Raw genomic sequence first — 17,379 nt, 5'->3', positions numbered from 1 at the left:
AAATAGATGTAATTGCCTGAATTTACTTGCGTTCAGAGAATATAGGTACAGTTTACCAGCAATAATGTGCTATTTAACATCTGTAATATCTTAGTATCATACTATATATTGGAGATGTTATATTATAAATTCAGCAAGAGAAATGTGAGGCAGAACTATAAATGTTGAAAAACTAGTCTCATAGTAATACTTAGTACACTGGTGGGCTAGGCCAATGAAAATATTTCCAATATAAAGCTTTTATCACTTGTTCAGGCTTAAGTGAACAGATAATTTAAGTGAATAAAATGATTTTATGGACAGCATGAGAACTGCATGTCACAGGACAGACTAGTGTGGTCTTTTAATTGCTGTAATTACAGCTAAATGTCTGCGCTAAATTTCTATATTAACTAAATTAAAAAAAAAAGAATCCCTAGCAAGTACATAGATTGTTCCAAAGCATTATTAGCACACTTTTCACAAAAACCTACTACACATAGACATGATCGTTCAACAAATTGTCATATTGCTTGCTGATTTATTTTATTTTTTAATCCTTGAATTTGCCAAAACACAATGAAAATACACAGTGGGAAATCTGCAACATTGATCTGACCCACTGAGAATGTTTTCACTCACCTCTGACTTGTCTCTGCTGGGATAGTCTACTCAGTACTCAGTTTCAACCTGCTCATTGAGCAGTTAGCATTGGTGGCTTCCATCAATACCTTCTACCAGAAGAAGAAAGTGTTTTCTCTAGAGATATTGTAATATTCATCTTGTTGGATAGAATCCAGTTTCAGATTGATGAATTAGGGAATCTCCTTAATATGGAATAATTAATGAGCCAGCAGCAAAGACCTTAAAATTGAAAGATCAGCTTGATTTAAATCACAAATTGAAAACAGTAATGTTTGTGTTTTTAGAATTTCTGAATGCAGTGTTGTGAGGAAAAGCAGATCCAGAATCTGTGGACCATCTGCCAGACTAATACAGTATGAAAAATATGGTTTAGATTATTCTATATTAAAAAAAAATCAGGATGCTTTTCACAATTATTTTATGTTTAGCTCACCATTCTTCTTATTCTTCTCAGCAACCTAGGTTATCTTCATAATCTTAATTGTCTGACTTTCAGTAGAAAGTGACCTGAAATTCATAATTATATAGTACTAATGGGACTTCTGTGTTTAGTGACTATGTATTCAAGATTTCTTTTTGTTCAACTTATTTAGAGTAGCTTTAGCCTTAACCTAATAGATATTTCTCCAATCTTGTCAGGAGTACAAAATTTATCTTTATGATTATCTCCTTTCTTTGCTCCTTACCTACCTCTTTCCTTCCATTCCAGCTTACAAAGTGTAAGCCCTGCTTGTCTTTTTCCTTTGTCCTTACCCATCTTGCCCATTGGCTTATGTTCATCACCCCTTCTGCCATTCCCTTCTACCTCCCTGGTTGCTCTTAAGCTCTGTCTACAGCATTTGAGAATTTGCTGAAGCACAGATGGCAATTAATCTCCCTGAGTTCATCCACAAAGAATCACGTTTTATTTTAAAGAAAGGCAATTTGCATTTTACAAGGTCTATCTTTTATAATCTATTATAACTTAATTAGAAAATAAAAGTTTATGTGAACTGTATTACATCCTGCAGAATAATTTGATAGCAAGGCTATCTTCAAAACTATGTATATACATATATAATATTACTGTTGTAATATGTTTTCTTTAAATACAGCAGACACTAAATGTGGTTATATTCCAATATGATTCTATCTGGCTTTTAAAGAGGTAATTAAGTGATCATCTCACAATTTTTGTTTTTCTTTTTTCTCTTTGCTATATCCAAGATCCTTTTGCCTTGGGATAAATCTGGCTGTTTCATCTCATGTAGTCTGATCAGTAGAGATTTTACTACTTCTCTCTGTAATGTGTGTATGAGGAAGAAATTGATTTCTATATTTGGCTAGTGTATAGCTATATATATTTTTTCCTTGGGGAAGGAAGCCTTAAGTGAAAGTTATTCCTGTAGATGCACATAAGGCTAAGGAAAAAGCAGAGATCTCTTAGTACAATTTTTGACACAAGCAGCTCAGTGGGAGACTCAGCACAGATGGTTTAAAGGGCTGTTGTAAGGACTGAAATAGTCTCTGGACTTCCTGAAAGTCTTAATTTCTTTCGGGCAATGATGACTTGTAACTGAGCACATAGGGGTCTGTGAGGAGCTGCTGCTAACAGAACTTCCATACTTCAACCACTGGTGAAGATCACAACTTTTTAAGATATATAACATAAGAATATGAAGATTTTTATGGAATAGTCACAAACTTGCTATTTGTTTTTGTGGGGTTTTTTATCAGTAATGACAAGAAGGGATTAAAACAGAGTTTTTCTGTTAAAAAATTAGGAAAATGGGATTTTTGCAATGTAATCAGGATTTATATATATTAAAATAAATGTCATCTGCATCAGCTTATACTGTCTATAGTGTTAAATTTTTTTCACCATTTTAAATAGTTCATATATCTTAATTTACCCTAGTTTTCACTGGAGTATAAAAGAAAAAAGATGTAGAAAAAGAGCTGGAAGAGATTTGTTATTGGAATGTTAGGGAAAAACATATCCTGTCATTCCAAGACATTTCTCCCACCCCAAGTCAGGTCAGAAGTTTAATTGCATTGTTATGTGACTAATGCAAGCTTAAGATACATTCAATAAAGTTGTAGACACAGTCATATGTCTGAAGTGTCAACTATAAACAAGAACCTGACTTTCAATCTTTTGAAAACCATTCAAACTCAAAGATATTTTAATGAGTTTTTAACAGGTTTTCGAGCTTTTTGTTATTGTATTGTACACATACAATGAGTATTGAGAGTTGTGTTTTGGATGATGACAAAAAGTATGCTCCTAAGAAAATGTTAGCATTAAATATTGCCTTTCCTAACAGTAGAAGTATTAATCTTTGTCTTAAGAAATATCAAGTGTGGGTAGTGGTTTGGTGCTTATGAAAATTAATCTGGCAGATCCTAATGGGTCTCTGCCATATTTTTTGTCTTATGTTGTTATGAGTTGTTGCTGGACAATGTGACTGGAACTTAGTCATATCTTAAATCTGCACAATACCATTTTCTAGAGAGTTGCACAGCTCCTTCCATGCCATGTTGATAAACTGGAAATTTACTGTGGCTAGTTTTCAGAGAAATTCAAGTAAGAAGCTTTCAAACCTGTTGATCTAAGGCAGTGGTTACTAGTTATGTTTCCAAGTTTAGACAAAACATTTAGGGCAGAGAGACGCTGCCATAAATCTTTTCAAAAACTCTGTTAATGAGAGAACATTTAAGAGGCAGAGTCTCCTTGAACCAGTGTTTAGTTTTTAGGCAATGCTGCACAGAATAACCACACAACCCAGGTAATGTTGTCTGTAACGGACTGAGCTTTCGAGGGCTCTGCACGTTACACTGCAAGCCACACTTCCATTTCTTCAGCTCTAGGTCTGTGAAATGATGTTTTACAGGCTCATTATAGAATTCCAGATGATCTAATGTTATTTTTGTGATAATATGATTCTGTTTTGAAGATAGGGATGTCTCTTTATGACTTTATTATTATGTTAGACAGTTTGTCCATGGGAGAATAATTTTTATGTTTAATTAAATTAAATGGCCAAGTGTTTCTTATATCAATCCTATTTTATTTCAAAGTTCACTCCTGTTCTCAGCTTCAGCTGTCATTATGGCACATCAGCACTTAAGCTTACCCCAGTGTAAAAACTTTGAGGCTTAATGAGTCTGATTATCTTACCCTGAAATTTCAGAGTAAGCTTTAAATATTTATTCAGATAATTAATTTTTGCTGTTCTTTACAGGATTGACATCTTCAAGTATGTGATATATGGTGTAGCAGCTGCATTCTTTGTATATGGCATTTTGCTGATGGTGGAGGGGTTCTTTACAACTGGTGCCATCAAGGATCTCTATGGGGATTTCAAAATCACTACTTGCGGCAGATGTGTCAGCGCCTGGGTAAGTGGTTAAGAAAGCTTTTGTACTTATGAAAATTTCAACATCTTTTGTATATTTTTAGTGCCTTGTGATGTTAATTTTTTTGTGTTTCTTTAATATTTTGTGATGCTTCAGTTTAGTGGTTAAAAATTATAGCAAAGCAGAACAGAACACTACAAATGTTCTCTGTATTGATTAAACGCTAAGATAGGAGCAATTAATTCCACCAGTTGAATGGAAAAGCTTATTAGCTCAGCAAAATAAACTGTTCTGGACAGAACTAAAACTGTATAATGCCTCCAGCTCTACTGGACAGGACATTTTTCTTACTAATATTTTCAGTTATTTTAGGAATCTTTCCTGTTCCTCTTTGGAACAAGCAGAGGCCTGTCATAAGGTTTTATTTCGTTTCTAAATGGCAAACAGCTCGTTTTTACTTCTATGATAATCTGTGGTTTGAAGAGACAATTTGCTTATGACCTTGGAAAACCTAGATTCAAAAAATTATAATTTGTGCTGGGAATTAAATGCAAGTTTGTCATACTAAAATTGGCGACTGTTTGACCTGGGATTATTTTTACATGTCTGTTCAATAGCAGGTAAGTAACTAACTTTTTTTGATATTTGACTCTTCTGCATCTAGGGCAAGAGGTCTGTGCATTTGGTAGCTGTTGAAGTAGGATATTTCTGCAAGTACTATCAGTATCAAGAAATCATATTTCTGATGAAAAGTAAATTAAAAATTAAATACAGCCAAGTAGATCTTGGTATTATGGTACATTTAACTTTTTGCCTTATTAACAACAAATGATATATAAAATAGTAGCAATGTTTGGATTTCCCATTGTACTACAACTGTCAATATTTGTTAAACTGGAATATAGTCTAAGAACAAATATAAGCAGTAGTGTGCTGGTTTAAAGGTAAACTGGCAGGGGAAATGAACCTAACTCAAAAGAGAGATTATAAATCAGAATAATAATTTAATAAAATAATACAATAAGTACGATTATACAGACAAACAATTGGTTTTAACCCACAAAACCCAAATGTATAACCCAGCACCCTGGAGCATGAACAGAGTGGTGTTCATTGGGTCCCCTGAGTCCAAAGTAAAAGGAGAGGGGAAAACCTGTTGGTGAGAGTGCTGTTGCAGTCTGGTCAAGAGTGGTGATTGCAGTCCAGTCGAGAGTGGTGGTTGCAGTCTGGTTGAGAGTGGTGCTGCAGTCTGGTTGAGAGCGGTGATCTGCAGTCTTCCTCTGGATCCCAAGAGTGATTAAAAAAGTTCCAAGACTCCAAGATCATATATTCTCCATTTCAGGCAGGAATGCCCAGTACTTCCCTCAGGGCAGGGAGTTCCACAATGGGTGTGAGGACAGGGGGCACCCTCCTATCTCACAGGCCTCTTAACACCTAGTTTATAGTCTGAGGAGTCAGGCTGCTCTGGGCAGATGGTGTAAATAGTCTATGGATAACAGTTTCTGGGAAATGGCATGGAAGGCTATAGAATACAGTTTTGGGTTACACCCATACAGTGATGAACTGGTCCCAGCTGTTCTAACTAGGACAAGTAGATACTTCCAGTCATACAAAGACTATCAAACTAGTATTTTGGATATCCTGACATTTAAGGTTAAACTGAACACAGATGATGTACGCATTGTAAATTGGGGAATATAGCATATATGCCATCCCTACACAGATGCAACACATTCCACAATAATCCAGTGTTTTTATCCTTTTTCAGTTGTTCCTGTCAGGTGCCATTGTATGATTTTGGTACTTTGACTAAGATTGTTTTGAAACCTTTAAATGAATATATAAATAAAAACTGAAAACATTTTAAATAAAGAGCAGTTATTGCTTATACCAATACTGCTTTCATCTCCTGGAAAGAAATCTCTAATCTATATTCACTGAGAACCTACTAAGCTAGTTCAAATTTTGTACAGAGCAGCAAAATTTTCAGAACATTAGTTTTCTTCACAGCTCCCATGAATGCTTGTCCTCAATACTGCAGCAGAGAAGTGCTGCATCCTCTCACAGTTTTGATGCCCTTGCAGTATTAACTGTAATTCTGTCGTATGTGTCTAGAAGAAACAAACAGTTAAACAACTATTGTATGGTTAATAATGCTGTTGTTATTAATTATTTTTTTAAAAATTAATTCCTTCAGCATTTTACTTTCCTTGTAATGTTTCCTTGTAATTTGCAATGTTTGTGTTTTACTTTAAGAAACCTTGTGTTGATTGTGCAGCTAACATTAAGGCTGTATACTGTTTATGATTGCAATTAAAATTAATCCATCAATTATTTTGAGTTACATACATTCTTGTCATTCAGGCTATTGAAAGGGGTTGGCAGATACTAGAAGTTGCAAGAAAGCATCCTTGTATATCATTTTGAAATAGTAATTTTGTAATTATTAAAATCTAAGCTGTCAAAAACTGAACAGTTGGTTTCTTTTAGCAATACCTTAAAACTAAATGCACACACAAAGGATATTTGTAGTTTTGAAGAATTAAAATTATAAAAATGGTGCCACATCAAGAACACCTTTGTAAAAAAATCCAGTTGTATAATTTTGCATCTAATCTGTTGATGTATTTCCCAATAGCAATTTAGCATGATAAGATCTGAAAATTAAATCCTGCAGCTTTACCATTGTTACCAGTTCCTTCTCATTAATATTTTGCATGAATAAATTCTTTATGTCTGTGACTAAACCTTTTATGAAGATGGAGAGAAAAATCAATTAAAAAATTTGAAGGAGGAAAAGTTTATTTTAACTTTGTATGATAAGCTGTATTTCTATATACGGAAATAAGAAAAGTACTATCTTTCTCTCCTTCTTAGAGATATATTCTTTGAAAAATAGGCTTTTAAGAACACTGATAGCCAACATCTATCTAGGAACTTTTCATGTGCTCTTCCTGACCTCCCTCCTTAGCTGTAAATAGCTCACTTTCTAGGTCTGCATGGAGAAAAGGAATTTTTTTTGCCTGAAGTAATGCAAAAAGAAATAGTTCAACCTAACCTTTCCAGTTACTGTATAGTTGATTAATCAGCTGATCTGAGCATTCAGAGGCTTAGCATCCAAGTCATGCCAGTGCTGCCATGGACTATAACCTCTTATATCTGAGACAGGGCCTGTGAAAGTGACAGTGAAAAGTCTCATTGGCAACATTTGCAGAATTAATTTACTGTGAAAAGTAAACCAAAAGCAATAAAACAATACCAGTCTCATTTCAGGAGAGATGGCTTTTAGTATTCATTTTTAAATGCCAGAACATGCTTTTAGAGTATTAAATAAACAGTTATATATAACTGTACTGCAGCATGATTAGTGAAGAATGGGAGACAGGCCTGAAGCCAACTGTAACACTGTTCACATGTTTGCAATTTAATACTCTCCCTATTTATATTCATCTAACTTGATCATGGAAAGTCTCATTTACACCTTACTTTAGAATATCTGTTTTAAGTGTCAAAATGAAAAACAAAAAAAAAAATAAGAAAGAAACACAATGAGGATTTCTTCCTCATTTTATGCTATGAAATGGGAAAGAAGGATTGGAGTTTTTTATTTCATCAGAAAACATTGTATAAAGACTTCATCCTGATGGTTGTATTTCTATTTCATTGTATCTTACTTTTTAAAAGAATCTGTGAAGGCTGTAGAGAAAGATGGTTTATATTTTAAATTGCACTGACATATTTCTTCTGTATCTTCAGTGTTTAGGAACTTTTTATTTTAATGACTGGATTTTTTTCTGCCTTTGAAAATAATTTTGGCTACCTGAATACCTATGTATTATTTGACCCATAGTTCACGAGTCCTTAAAACATCAATTTCCAAAAATATTTCCAAATTTTATTTTGCAAGAAAAAACATGGAGGCTGCACAAATGCACAAGTGCTTTGAAAAACCACCTGTGAACTTGCCACTTCATCTTGTCCTTACCAAACCAGTTATTCTAGAGATAATGAAACTGCATCATATTGACATTTGATTCTTTGTGTAATAGGAGGAAGAGAGTTCAGTGCAGGCTCATCTGGCTTTCCCACCCAGAACAGATGCATTATTTCTGAATGCAAGAAATGAAGCTCTCATTTCTGGAAATTAGATACCATATCTGAATTATCTGGTGCAAAAATGCTGAGCTGACAGACAGGGAGGCTTTGCCTCTGATTGAATACTGCTCTATCTGAGGAATGCAGAATGCTTCATACCACCATGCTTCTTCATTTATGAGAAATAAAGGACCTTCTCTCCAAGACAGCAGATGTACTTATGGGTCTAGAATCCTTTAATCCAATCAAATAAGGAAAGTGTCTAAAAACCACTTGTCCCCATACACATTAAGCAGTGTATGCCATAAGTAGTTTGAGACAGTGACATGGGAAATTGGGAAGATAAGATTCATATGGTGCTCTGGCCTTTTAGACTGCCTAGTTGAAAAACAGAAACATCAGTTATTGCCAGAAATCATCCACCCAGAAGCTAATGGTGAAGTCAGCTTTAGAGGGAATATATTGTGACACAGATGCGTTCCACCTAACTAGGAATGTCACTAAGGTTGTCAAGAGAAAGGCCTATGCTCCTTCAGTAGTTAAAGGAGAGAGAGGGTTAGACAGACATTCTCAGATAAGCTGAATTTTTCTGCTAGTGACTATCCTATTTTCTGCAAAGTCAATAACCCTCAAGTCTTTAAGTTATGTCCTTTGTATTAAGTGCATAAATCAACTATCTACATTTAGTTGGATGTATCCTGCTTGGTCCCTTTAACTGGAGTTTAGATGAATAACATTTATTGTCTAAACACTGCTGGAGTTAGTAGTAAAATAAAACATACTAGCAATTTTATAGATTTCTGCTAGTCATTTTATCCCTGGATAAGATGACTAACTAACACTACCCAGTGTTAGAATTTCTCTGGAGGACTGGATTCCTTGCAATCTTCTGCACTTGTTCTTGAAATAGGAAGGACAAGCCCTAGTAATACTTCAGAGTTCAGCTGAGTGGTTGAGAGAAACATCTTTATGCCATTGCTCTTCCAACTACATTGTTAAGATACATATGGTTACTTAAAAAGAAGAAAGAATGCAAGGGCTTTTTTTCTCTATTTGTTATACTTTGAGAATTTTTTTGCAGTGAGATCAGAAATTATTTTGTTATGTATTTCTACTTTTGTTCTGTCTTACTTCTTTAATCTGTCCAGGATTTTTTGTTTTTTCTTTATTGTATACTTCCAGATTTTCTCACTCAGGGATATCACACTTATAAAATCATACTTTCTTCTAATCATTCCTTTTCTCACATAACTTGCCATGTGTTGTATATTCAGTCCTTTTGTGGACTGCAGTGTTCATTACTTCCTTTAATATAGGAGTGTGGCAGACATTATAATATGCCTTACCAGTAGCTCCTCTTGGTCTTGCTGCTTGCTGACAGAAATGTCATTGTTAGTGATAAACCAGACAAAAGGTTATTACTTCAGATTGTGTTGCATGTCTTGCATATCGAGGGCAGATTTTTTCTTGGCTTGTAAGCTCAGTCAATAAATACCTTTTGTTAACGAAACTGTTTTCTGAAAATGTGCTGCCATACGTTTCTAAAGTGTGCTTGACAGTGGGAGCTGTTACACTTTCTCCATGGGCTTTACCTTTCTATTATGGATCATCATATATTGTTCAAGATGATAGCTTTATTTCCCCTATGTTCAAATAATCCTTCTCAGTTTTAACTTGAATGCTTCATCAGATGATCACTGTTTTCCCTGATCCTTGTTTGCACCTGGCTCAATTATTATTTTTCAGTACATCTAGACATCTTACTCTCTTTATACTTATTTAAACCTTTGAATTTCAGTGATATTATCATAAATTCATGATTTTTTTGGTTCAAGATGTAATCATTATCCATTATTCAGTGGTTTCTAGCCTGCTTGTTTTTCAGTTCTCTCACTTAAAGTTACTGTCTACAAAATCCATGGAAACAGTAAACAGTTCTTCGTTCATATGAAGTACATCTTCCTACTGATATCTTATAAACTCATACTTACCTTTGTAAATATTTTTTGGCATCGATTGCCCAGGAAGGAGGTTTTGCACTCCGGATGTAAACCGTAAGCTGCCCAGAGCAGTTACATTTTATTTAAGACTTTTTAAAGGTCACATTTTTAGAATTCCTTGGCTGATTACTGTTATTGACTTTCAATGCTTGGCAAGACAGAAAATGAGAAAGAAAGGTCCCTGCCCCTTCATTCTCTCATAGGCTTCTCAAACCCCATTAAGAATATATAAGGAAAGAGCTCATATTCATATTTTTGACAGCCAAGTATAAACTTCGAGTGACACATCTGTTTAGAGAAGTTATAAGTGTTATTTCTGCTTTCCAGTTTAAGCTCCACTGTCTTGTTTCCAAGTACAATCCATGCAAACTTCCTGAACAAAAATCGCAATCTTGGCAATGTGAAAAATGTAAACCATTTGTATAGTGCAGTCTTTTCCCAGCTGAATGCTATATCTTCTGTGTATAGAAAACTTTGCACCACTGAAGACCACTACAGTATAGATCAGGATTTTTTAAATAGGTTATCAACTATTTGGAAACAAAATACCTGGAAAATTTACTACTAGGACCAGCCTACATTGGCAGGGAGTAGGTCATGATGAAACTGATTTTTCATATTTTATGTCTTTGAATTGAATAGTTGTGTGGCCATAGTCTGCAGATCCCATGAAGAAGGAGTATTTAATGAAAATATCTACTCCACATTTTTAAAAAAGCAATTTTAAAGCCAGATTATTTATCTGTAATTACACTTAGATACAAAGCCAATAGTTAGCTATGTTCCCAGACAGTGTTAGAGAAACACCACCAAAAAGAAAACCAAAACGAGGAGGATAACTTTGAGAATGTGAAAATATATGCATTTTGAGAAAAAGTAATTCCTATCTGGAAGATTGCAAAATTAAATAGCAAGTTCTGATTTTGTTAAGTAGCAGTAAGGATCCAAAGATAAATTTCTGTAGGGCTCCAGAAGCCTGTTGGACTACAAAAATTACACTGTTGCCTGAAGGACATATAAAATAACTAATGCTAACAACTTTAAGCAACACAATGCTACAAACCCATCACCATTCTAAAGAAAATTCAGAAAAAAAGGAAAAATTAGACTATTTGGTTTTTGAGGAAGTACCTAACAGACAAATTATATGATCTTCAGGGAAAATCTAGTCTTGCCTTAAGCCATCTTCTTCAAACTGATATTTCATGGATTTTTTTACAAAACATTTCAAAAAGTGAATCAATTTGTTAGAAAACCTTCTCTTTATATTTCTGAGGTGACAGTGGAAATCTTCTCTCCCACTGCTACCAACAAATGAACAGTGTAAATCAGAAAGGAACCCAGCTTTTTATGTGCATCTAAATGGTTAGAAAGCAATAGACATAATGCATGGAATATTTTAACCTTGAATTACAAATTTAAAGGAAATTTTAGAAAAATGTATTCACAGATGAAAAAGCAGAAATTAACTGTGAGAATTGCTCCTAGTTTTCACAAAATCAGTTTTTCTTCCATCTAAACTATTTGTAGAATGAAAATATTTAAAAAACCCTAAACAAAACTGTACCATAAAATGGAATTTCAATTTTCTGGCATTTAATAACTTTCTGATAATAGATTTTAACTATCAAAGGAATGTCACACTTTGATAGTATTTAGTATATGGATGAAACCCAAGAAGCCTATGAAAAGAAACTGGGACCAATATTGACTTTTTTTTTTTTTGAAGCAGTTGACTTGAATGCAAGCCAGAAAGAATCAACCATATGACAGTAATAGCATACCATGAAATCTATCCATGTTTCAACAAGACTCTTGGAGCTGTGCCTGGGAGTATAATATGTTAGAGAGAGAGAGGGATGAACATGTTTTGAAGAGACAATAATAAATGCCCAACAAGTGATTGTTAGCAATGAGAGTGATATTATAGACCAAGCAGAAGAGACTTTGTAAGTGTGCATTTTCTGTGATTTACAGTGCATTATAGTGGTAATATCAGAACAACAGCCTCTTCCAGCAACATTGTACGTAAAATGCAATAATTTGAAATTTTGCTTCATCTTTTACTTCTCTTGATGAATGAGGCAGGAATTTGGAGATGCTAGTTAGCACAGAAACTAGAATGTTAGAGACCATTTTCTTGTAAGCTGGTCAACAGTCTTTCTTAAACATATTTAGATTTTATACTGTGTGTGTAATAAGGGGGTCTGTGCATACCAGGAGAGATTGGTTAGGATGGCAAAGGATGATTGTAACATTGATATATCAGTGAGTTTAAAGACATCTGTGTAATTTTTTCAGTGTCTGATTTATTTGGGTTTAAATAAATCATAGTATTTTTGGTTCACTTTAAACTAAGCAGCAAAGGCTCTTTTAGCTTCTGCATTGTTAAAATATTTTCCAGAGGAATCCAGAAAGTTTCCTACTTGCTCTCTTTCATATTTGCATAAGGGGAATTCCACATTTAAGGTGATGTTGCAAATAAACATTGGGAAGAAGTTAAAGTATTTATGTAGAGATCATTCTTTAAAAATGCAAAATATTGCAAAAGTCTGCTGGATGAATTCTGAACCTATCAAAAGTGAGAACTAAACACCTGCGGTGTAATAATACAGATGATGAACAGGAACAAAATATCTATTCTTTATACTAATCTGTTGTAAAAGTTTATTGATAAAAGGAGGTTACTTAGTCTGGACTGTAAATGTAAAGTACTAGTCCAAATCATACATTATAAAAAACTTAATGCAAATAAACAATAGGTCTGAGACAGGAATACGTGTTAATACTTTTAAATTTGACTTCCTGTAAACTGAAGAAAGAACCGTGCACTCTATCAGTACAACTTCATCAAGACAAATTTTAGCACGTGAGAAAATATGTGGCAACTGCAATGAATAATTTAAAAAGAGTATGTAAATGTGTTTATGCAGAATGCTCACAGGATAAGGAGACAGTAGCATTAACTCAGAGGAATTTCTTCTAGGAAAAATGAACAAGCCTGAGGCAGAAGGCTTGAAAGCCAAGGTCACTTATGAACCTGAAGCTGGGCAAAGTGCTAAAGTTAAAAAGTTTTTGTTAATATTAAAATCAAATATATGGGCAATTGAAAGTGAATGAGATGTTTGAGAGACAGGGCAATTCAGGAAGAAATTGAAAAACTCTTTCCATTCATGCTCTGACTGGCCATCAAATGGTACACAGAGCCTTGCTCTGACATGCAGCTGGGGAAATGCACCCAGAAACACAACCACACAATGCACTGTGGAGGTCAGCTGCTCTGCTTCCCAGTATTACATAAGAGAAAGCCAGGCTACCCCTGGGCTCATCTTAGGTGATGTCCAGCACTGACAGGGTTTCATAATGAAGCACAATAGGCTTTGGGCAGGATGGAGGTACATGATCTCTTTAGACGCAGTTTTGATTTCTGGTAAAAACTGTCAAAAGGAATTTCTGAGGCTGTGAAGAGATTTGGAAGGAACCTCTTAGATCATCTAGCTGGAAGTAAACATTTTGTGTGTGTGAGCAAGCATAAGATAATAAATCTAGATGAAATATAAACGCAGCAATGTGTACATCTCTTTACAAGAGCTCATGTCAAGGAGTTCGTATAAAATAACTATATGATTAGATTGAGAGGAAGTGTAAAAGTAAGCACTGAGTGGTTTGGAACAAAATTAAAATTACATGACAACATGAGTTTTCTGGAATTAAATTTTATTTGGGCTCTTCTTAATATGTTGTTATGTTTCTGTATTATTTTTCTTGTAAGCAGTAGTGTCTTCATAAAATAAAATGAATGAAGTTTGTTTCCATTTCAGTCCATGTCTCTCTGTAGTAACAGTACCTTCTAGATATGATTTCACTGTCTCTATCCCTAGGGTCACTGAAGCCATCATACAATGTTTCTTCAGGGGTATTAAAATATTTATAACAAAACTAAAACAAGAACAGTGTTTGAAATTTAATGAATGTGCTTTTCATGGGACAAGTACCCATAAATTAGAAAGAAGGAAGGAAAAAACGAAGCAGTAACTGAAATCTTGATCTTATTAAAATAGATAGGATTTGGGTGATGTTTTCTGTGGAAACAGGATTTAAACCAGCTATGACCACCATGAAAACTGTTGTGCTGCATACATACCATTTCAGAATACACTTTGAAATATCTACTTCCTGACATTGATCTGTTTTTGTGAAAAGAAATCTTTCCAGAAGGTTCATGATTTGCCTACTTTAATAATTCATAACTCAGGAAAGCCATTACTGGCACTGAAAGGTTTACATAATCTGGCAAGAAGGTTTTACCAGCCTTGGTGTTGGTACAAGAATATAACCACTACAGAGGTTAAAGATTTGTTTGTTCAAATAATTATCCACTTTAGCTATTTTTTTGGCAATGTGAACTGAGTATCAAATAGTGAACTTTTATCTTCATGATTTAGTAGATGAATTTCACTATCACTTCCAGTTTATTTTGGGTTTTCTTAGAGTGAAAATCAAACTGATCAGAGAAAGTAATTTTCACTATAAACGCAATAGATAGCATACTAAAGAACAAACTGTGATACCTCTTTAAGATGCTGTTTCAGAAATCTTCAGCTTGTCACATAGCAGAATGCTACTTCAAAGGAGAAAGATCCCTTTGAATCTCAGGAGATTGAATTCTGAATTTAATTCCTGGAGTGAACAGACTCCTTAAGCATTCCTTGTAAGTTCTCTAGAGCAAAGATGGAAGATTGTAATAGCAGAGAAAATTATCTAAAAAAAGACTTTAGTCTTTCCAGTGTTTTGGTTTTTTGTTTGGTTGTTTTTGTTTTTGTTTTTTTTTTTAATAATTCACAATTTCATTCAATTCTAACAAAAATTTATAAATGTGCAAAATTAACCTTTTTCTTACTGTCCTTGCAGCAGGAAATATATTACTGCCCAGATCACATTTCTGTGGTTTGCTTTACTGATATCAGTGGTTGCAGCTTCCAGACATAGCTCACGTCTACCAAGTGGTTTAACTTGAAGTTTTGTATTTTAGTTACTCAAAACAAAGGAAGTTTCTGTATTTTTTCCCTCTGTCTTCTTGGTGTTATGCCATGAAATTTAACATGCAATTGGTCACTGGCTCTTCAGCTGGAAGTGACTGAAAGAGGAAAACTGAAGTTCTTCCCTTTCTAAAATATGTTTTTAAAATGAAATCATCACTTGAGCCACTTTTTTCTGAGATAACCAATCAGATTCTTTTTTAAAAAAAGAATCCCTTCCATAAAAAATCAGGCAATTCTCTCTGAGAAGGCAGCTATCATCTGACAGTTTTCTCCTGCTATTATTTTGTGCCCAAGGCAGATTTTTTTAGAGGCTAATAAGCTTTAATTTTTTCCCCACTTTGCTACACCAATGCTTTGTATTGTTTCAGCAGGCTTCCTAAGTAAGCAAAGCTACAAATCCTTACTACGAATCAGAAAGTAAAAAGATATTAAATAGGAATTTTAATTCTCATCGTACGACTGATCTTTTTTCTCCATTTGGTGATAATCACACAATAGAAGGATTCTCAAATCTGTGTGGAGCCCAGTCATAAAAACAGTTATTACATTTCAGTAGTGCAACTAATATAAAAGATTTAAGACTTCATTAAATTATTATGGATGTGCTACACTAAGAGATATACTAAATTTATTAAATATGACTTGTTTCACGAATTCTAGAAGGCTCAAAAGTAAGGCTTCAGACTTACTTGGTTTTCAAAAACTCATAGCATATAAGCTAGGTTGCTGGTTTTACTTTTAAAGTACCTCTAGAATATAGGCAAATGAAAATTTAAAGTCTGTACTAAGGCAGTCTTCTTTCTTATTTCTTGCTCCTGCCTTAGAAAAAAATGTGTGCAATTCTTTAGGTTGATAATAAACTGAGATGTAGCACTTTAGTCGAAAATTCATAGCCCTGAAGAGAATCTACATTTCTAAGTAATTTTCCAAGTACTTATTTGTAAATGAGTGCCTGAGAATGAACCAGAAGATGTTTCATTAGCTTTAACACTGTAATATGGAGAGGAAAAAGAAAAGAAAACAGTAAAAAAAACAACCAAACAAACCAAACAAAAACAGAGCATGTACAGAACAGTACTTATTTGTGTTGACTATATTCCCTGCAATAGATGAAATAGAATTTCCATTATATCAAGCAAATAAGACACAAAAAAAGTCTACTGTAAGATACAGTATATTTGTTATAGACTTTGCTATCACTTTCTCTGTTTAGTCAGTTGGCTTTCCAGTGAGGACAGTAACTGACAAAACCAGTCAGAAATGCTTTTGTTACTTCTCTGTGGTTCCTTTTTATGCAATGGAGTATCAGTTAAGTTCTGACTTACCTCTGGTTTTGTTTTTCTCCTTTCTACTGCAGTTTATTATGCTGACATACATCTTTATGTTGGCCTGGCTTGGTGTTACAGCTTTCACTTCTCTGCCTGTTTACATGTACTTCAACCTGTGGACCATTTGCCGAAATGCCACTGTAGTGGATGGAGCTAATCTCTGCTTGGATCTTCGCCAGTATGGTATGTGAATGAAGAACACTGAATGTAAAGCAAGATTTAACAAAACTGTTAAGCATCTCTTTCTATCCTTTTACCCACTAGTCAAGGCAGTGTATGAGAGATGAACTGCATTTCCAGACTTGATAAAATTGAGTCAGCCTTGTCCATCTTCCCAGAGTACTGAAAATTTGATCTGGGGCTTCTGTTTAGTGTCTTCTTTTGAGATTGCTGGAACTTGCCTAAAATGCTTAATTAGTCATTTACCTGAGGAATGACTCTTAAATCTTGTGGTAGGACACTGACTTGGAGATGTGAGGTCCTTGGGTATTATCTGTCTCTGCAGAGGTGAACTGGGACAGGACAAGGTTCATTGCTTTCAAAAGTTTTGATGAGGAATGACAATACAAATTGTAACAGTCTAAGAGGCTGGTAGAGAAAGAGAGAGAGAGAGAGAGAGAGAATGAGAGAGAGGAGTGGGGCTAAAACCTGAATGGTGGAGGTTAGAATAGAGTGAGGAATATACATATACATGTGTTTTGATGGGATGGGAAATTTGGATAAAAAGGGATTTGAATCTTAAAAAGTCTGAGAATTCTTGTGTGAGTAATGGTGATTCAATTCCTCTCTTCCACAAGACTGATTTAATTCTAGATGTTCTGGCCTCAATGGTTTCTCTACCCACATAACTTTGGGTAATCTTACTATCGTTAGGCAGTTCCTTGTTTTTCTTTTGTTGCCTTGGTCTAATATAAAATAACAGTAGATTTTAATTGTTATTTTGATATATAA

At 34.4% G+C, this 17,379-nt stretch overlaps 1 protein-coding gene across 1 annotated transcript in view; it reads left to right on the top strand.

The window, feature by feature from the left end:
• GPM6A (glycoprotein M6A) overlaps positions 1 to 17,379 on the top strand; it is a 118,089-nt gene that overhangs the window by 89,762 nt on the left and 10,948 nt on the right. The window contains exons 3-4 of the mRNA XM_017816563.1: positions 3,849 to 4,005; positions 16,458 to 16,611. Of these exons, the coding sequence (XP_017672052.1) occupies positions 3,849 to 4,005; positions 16,458 to 16,611 (311 nt within the window). The remainder of the gene's footprint in view (positions 1 to 3,848; positions 4,006 to 16,457; positions 16,612 to 17,379) is intronic.

The sequence above is a fragment of the Lepidothrix coronata genome, unplaced genomic scaffold (assembly GCF_001604755.1).
Source record: "Lepidothrix coronata isolate B3197 unplaced genomic scaffold, Lepidothrix_coronata-1.0 Scaffold56, whole genome shotgun sequence".
Classification (NCBI taxonomy): Eukaryota; Metazoa; Chordata; class Aves; order Passeriformes; family Pipridae; genus Lepidothrix; species Lepidothrix coronata.
The sequence above is the reverse complement of the archived record's forward strand: the minus strand, read 5'-3'. Positions and strand labels throughout refer to the sequence as shown.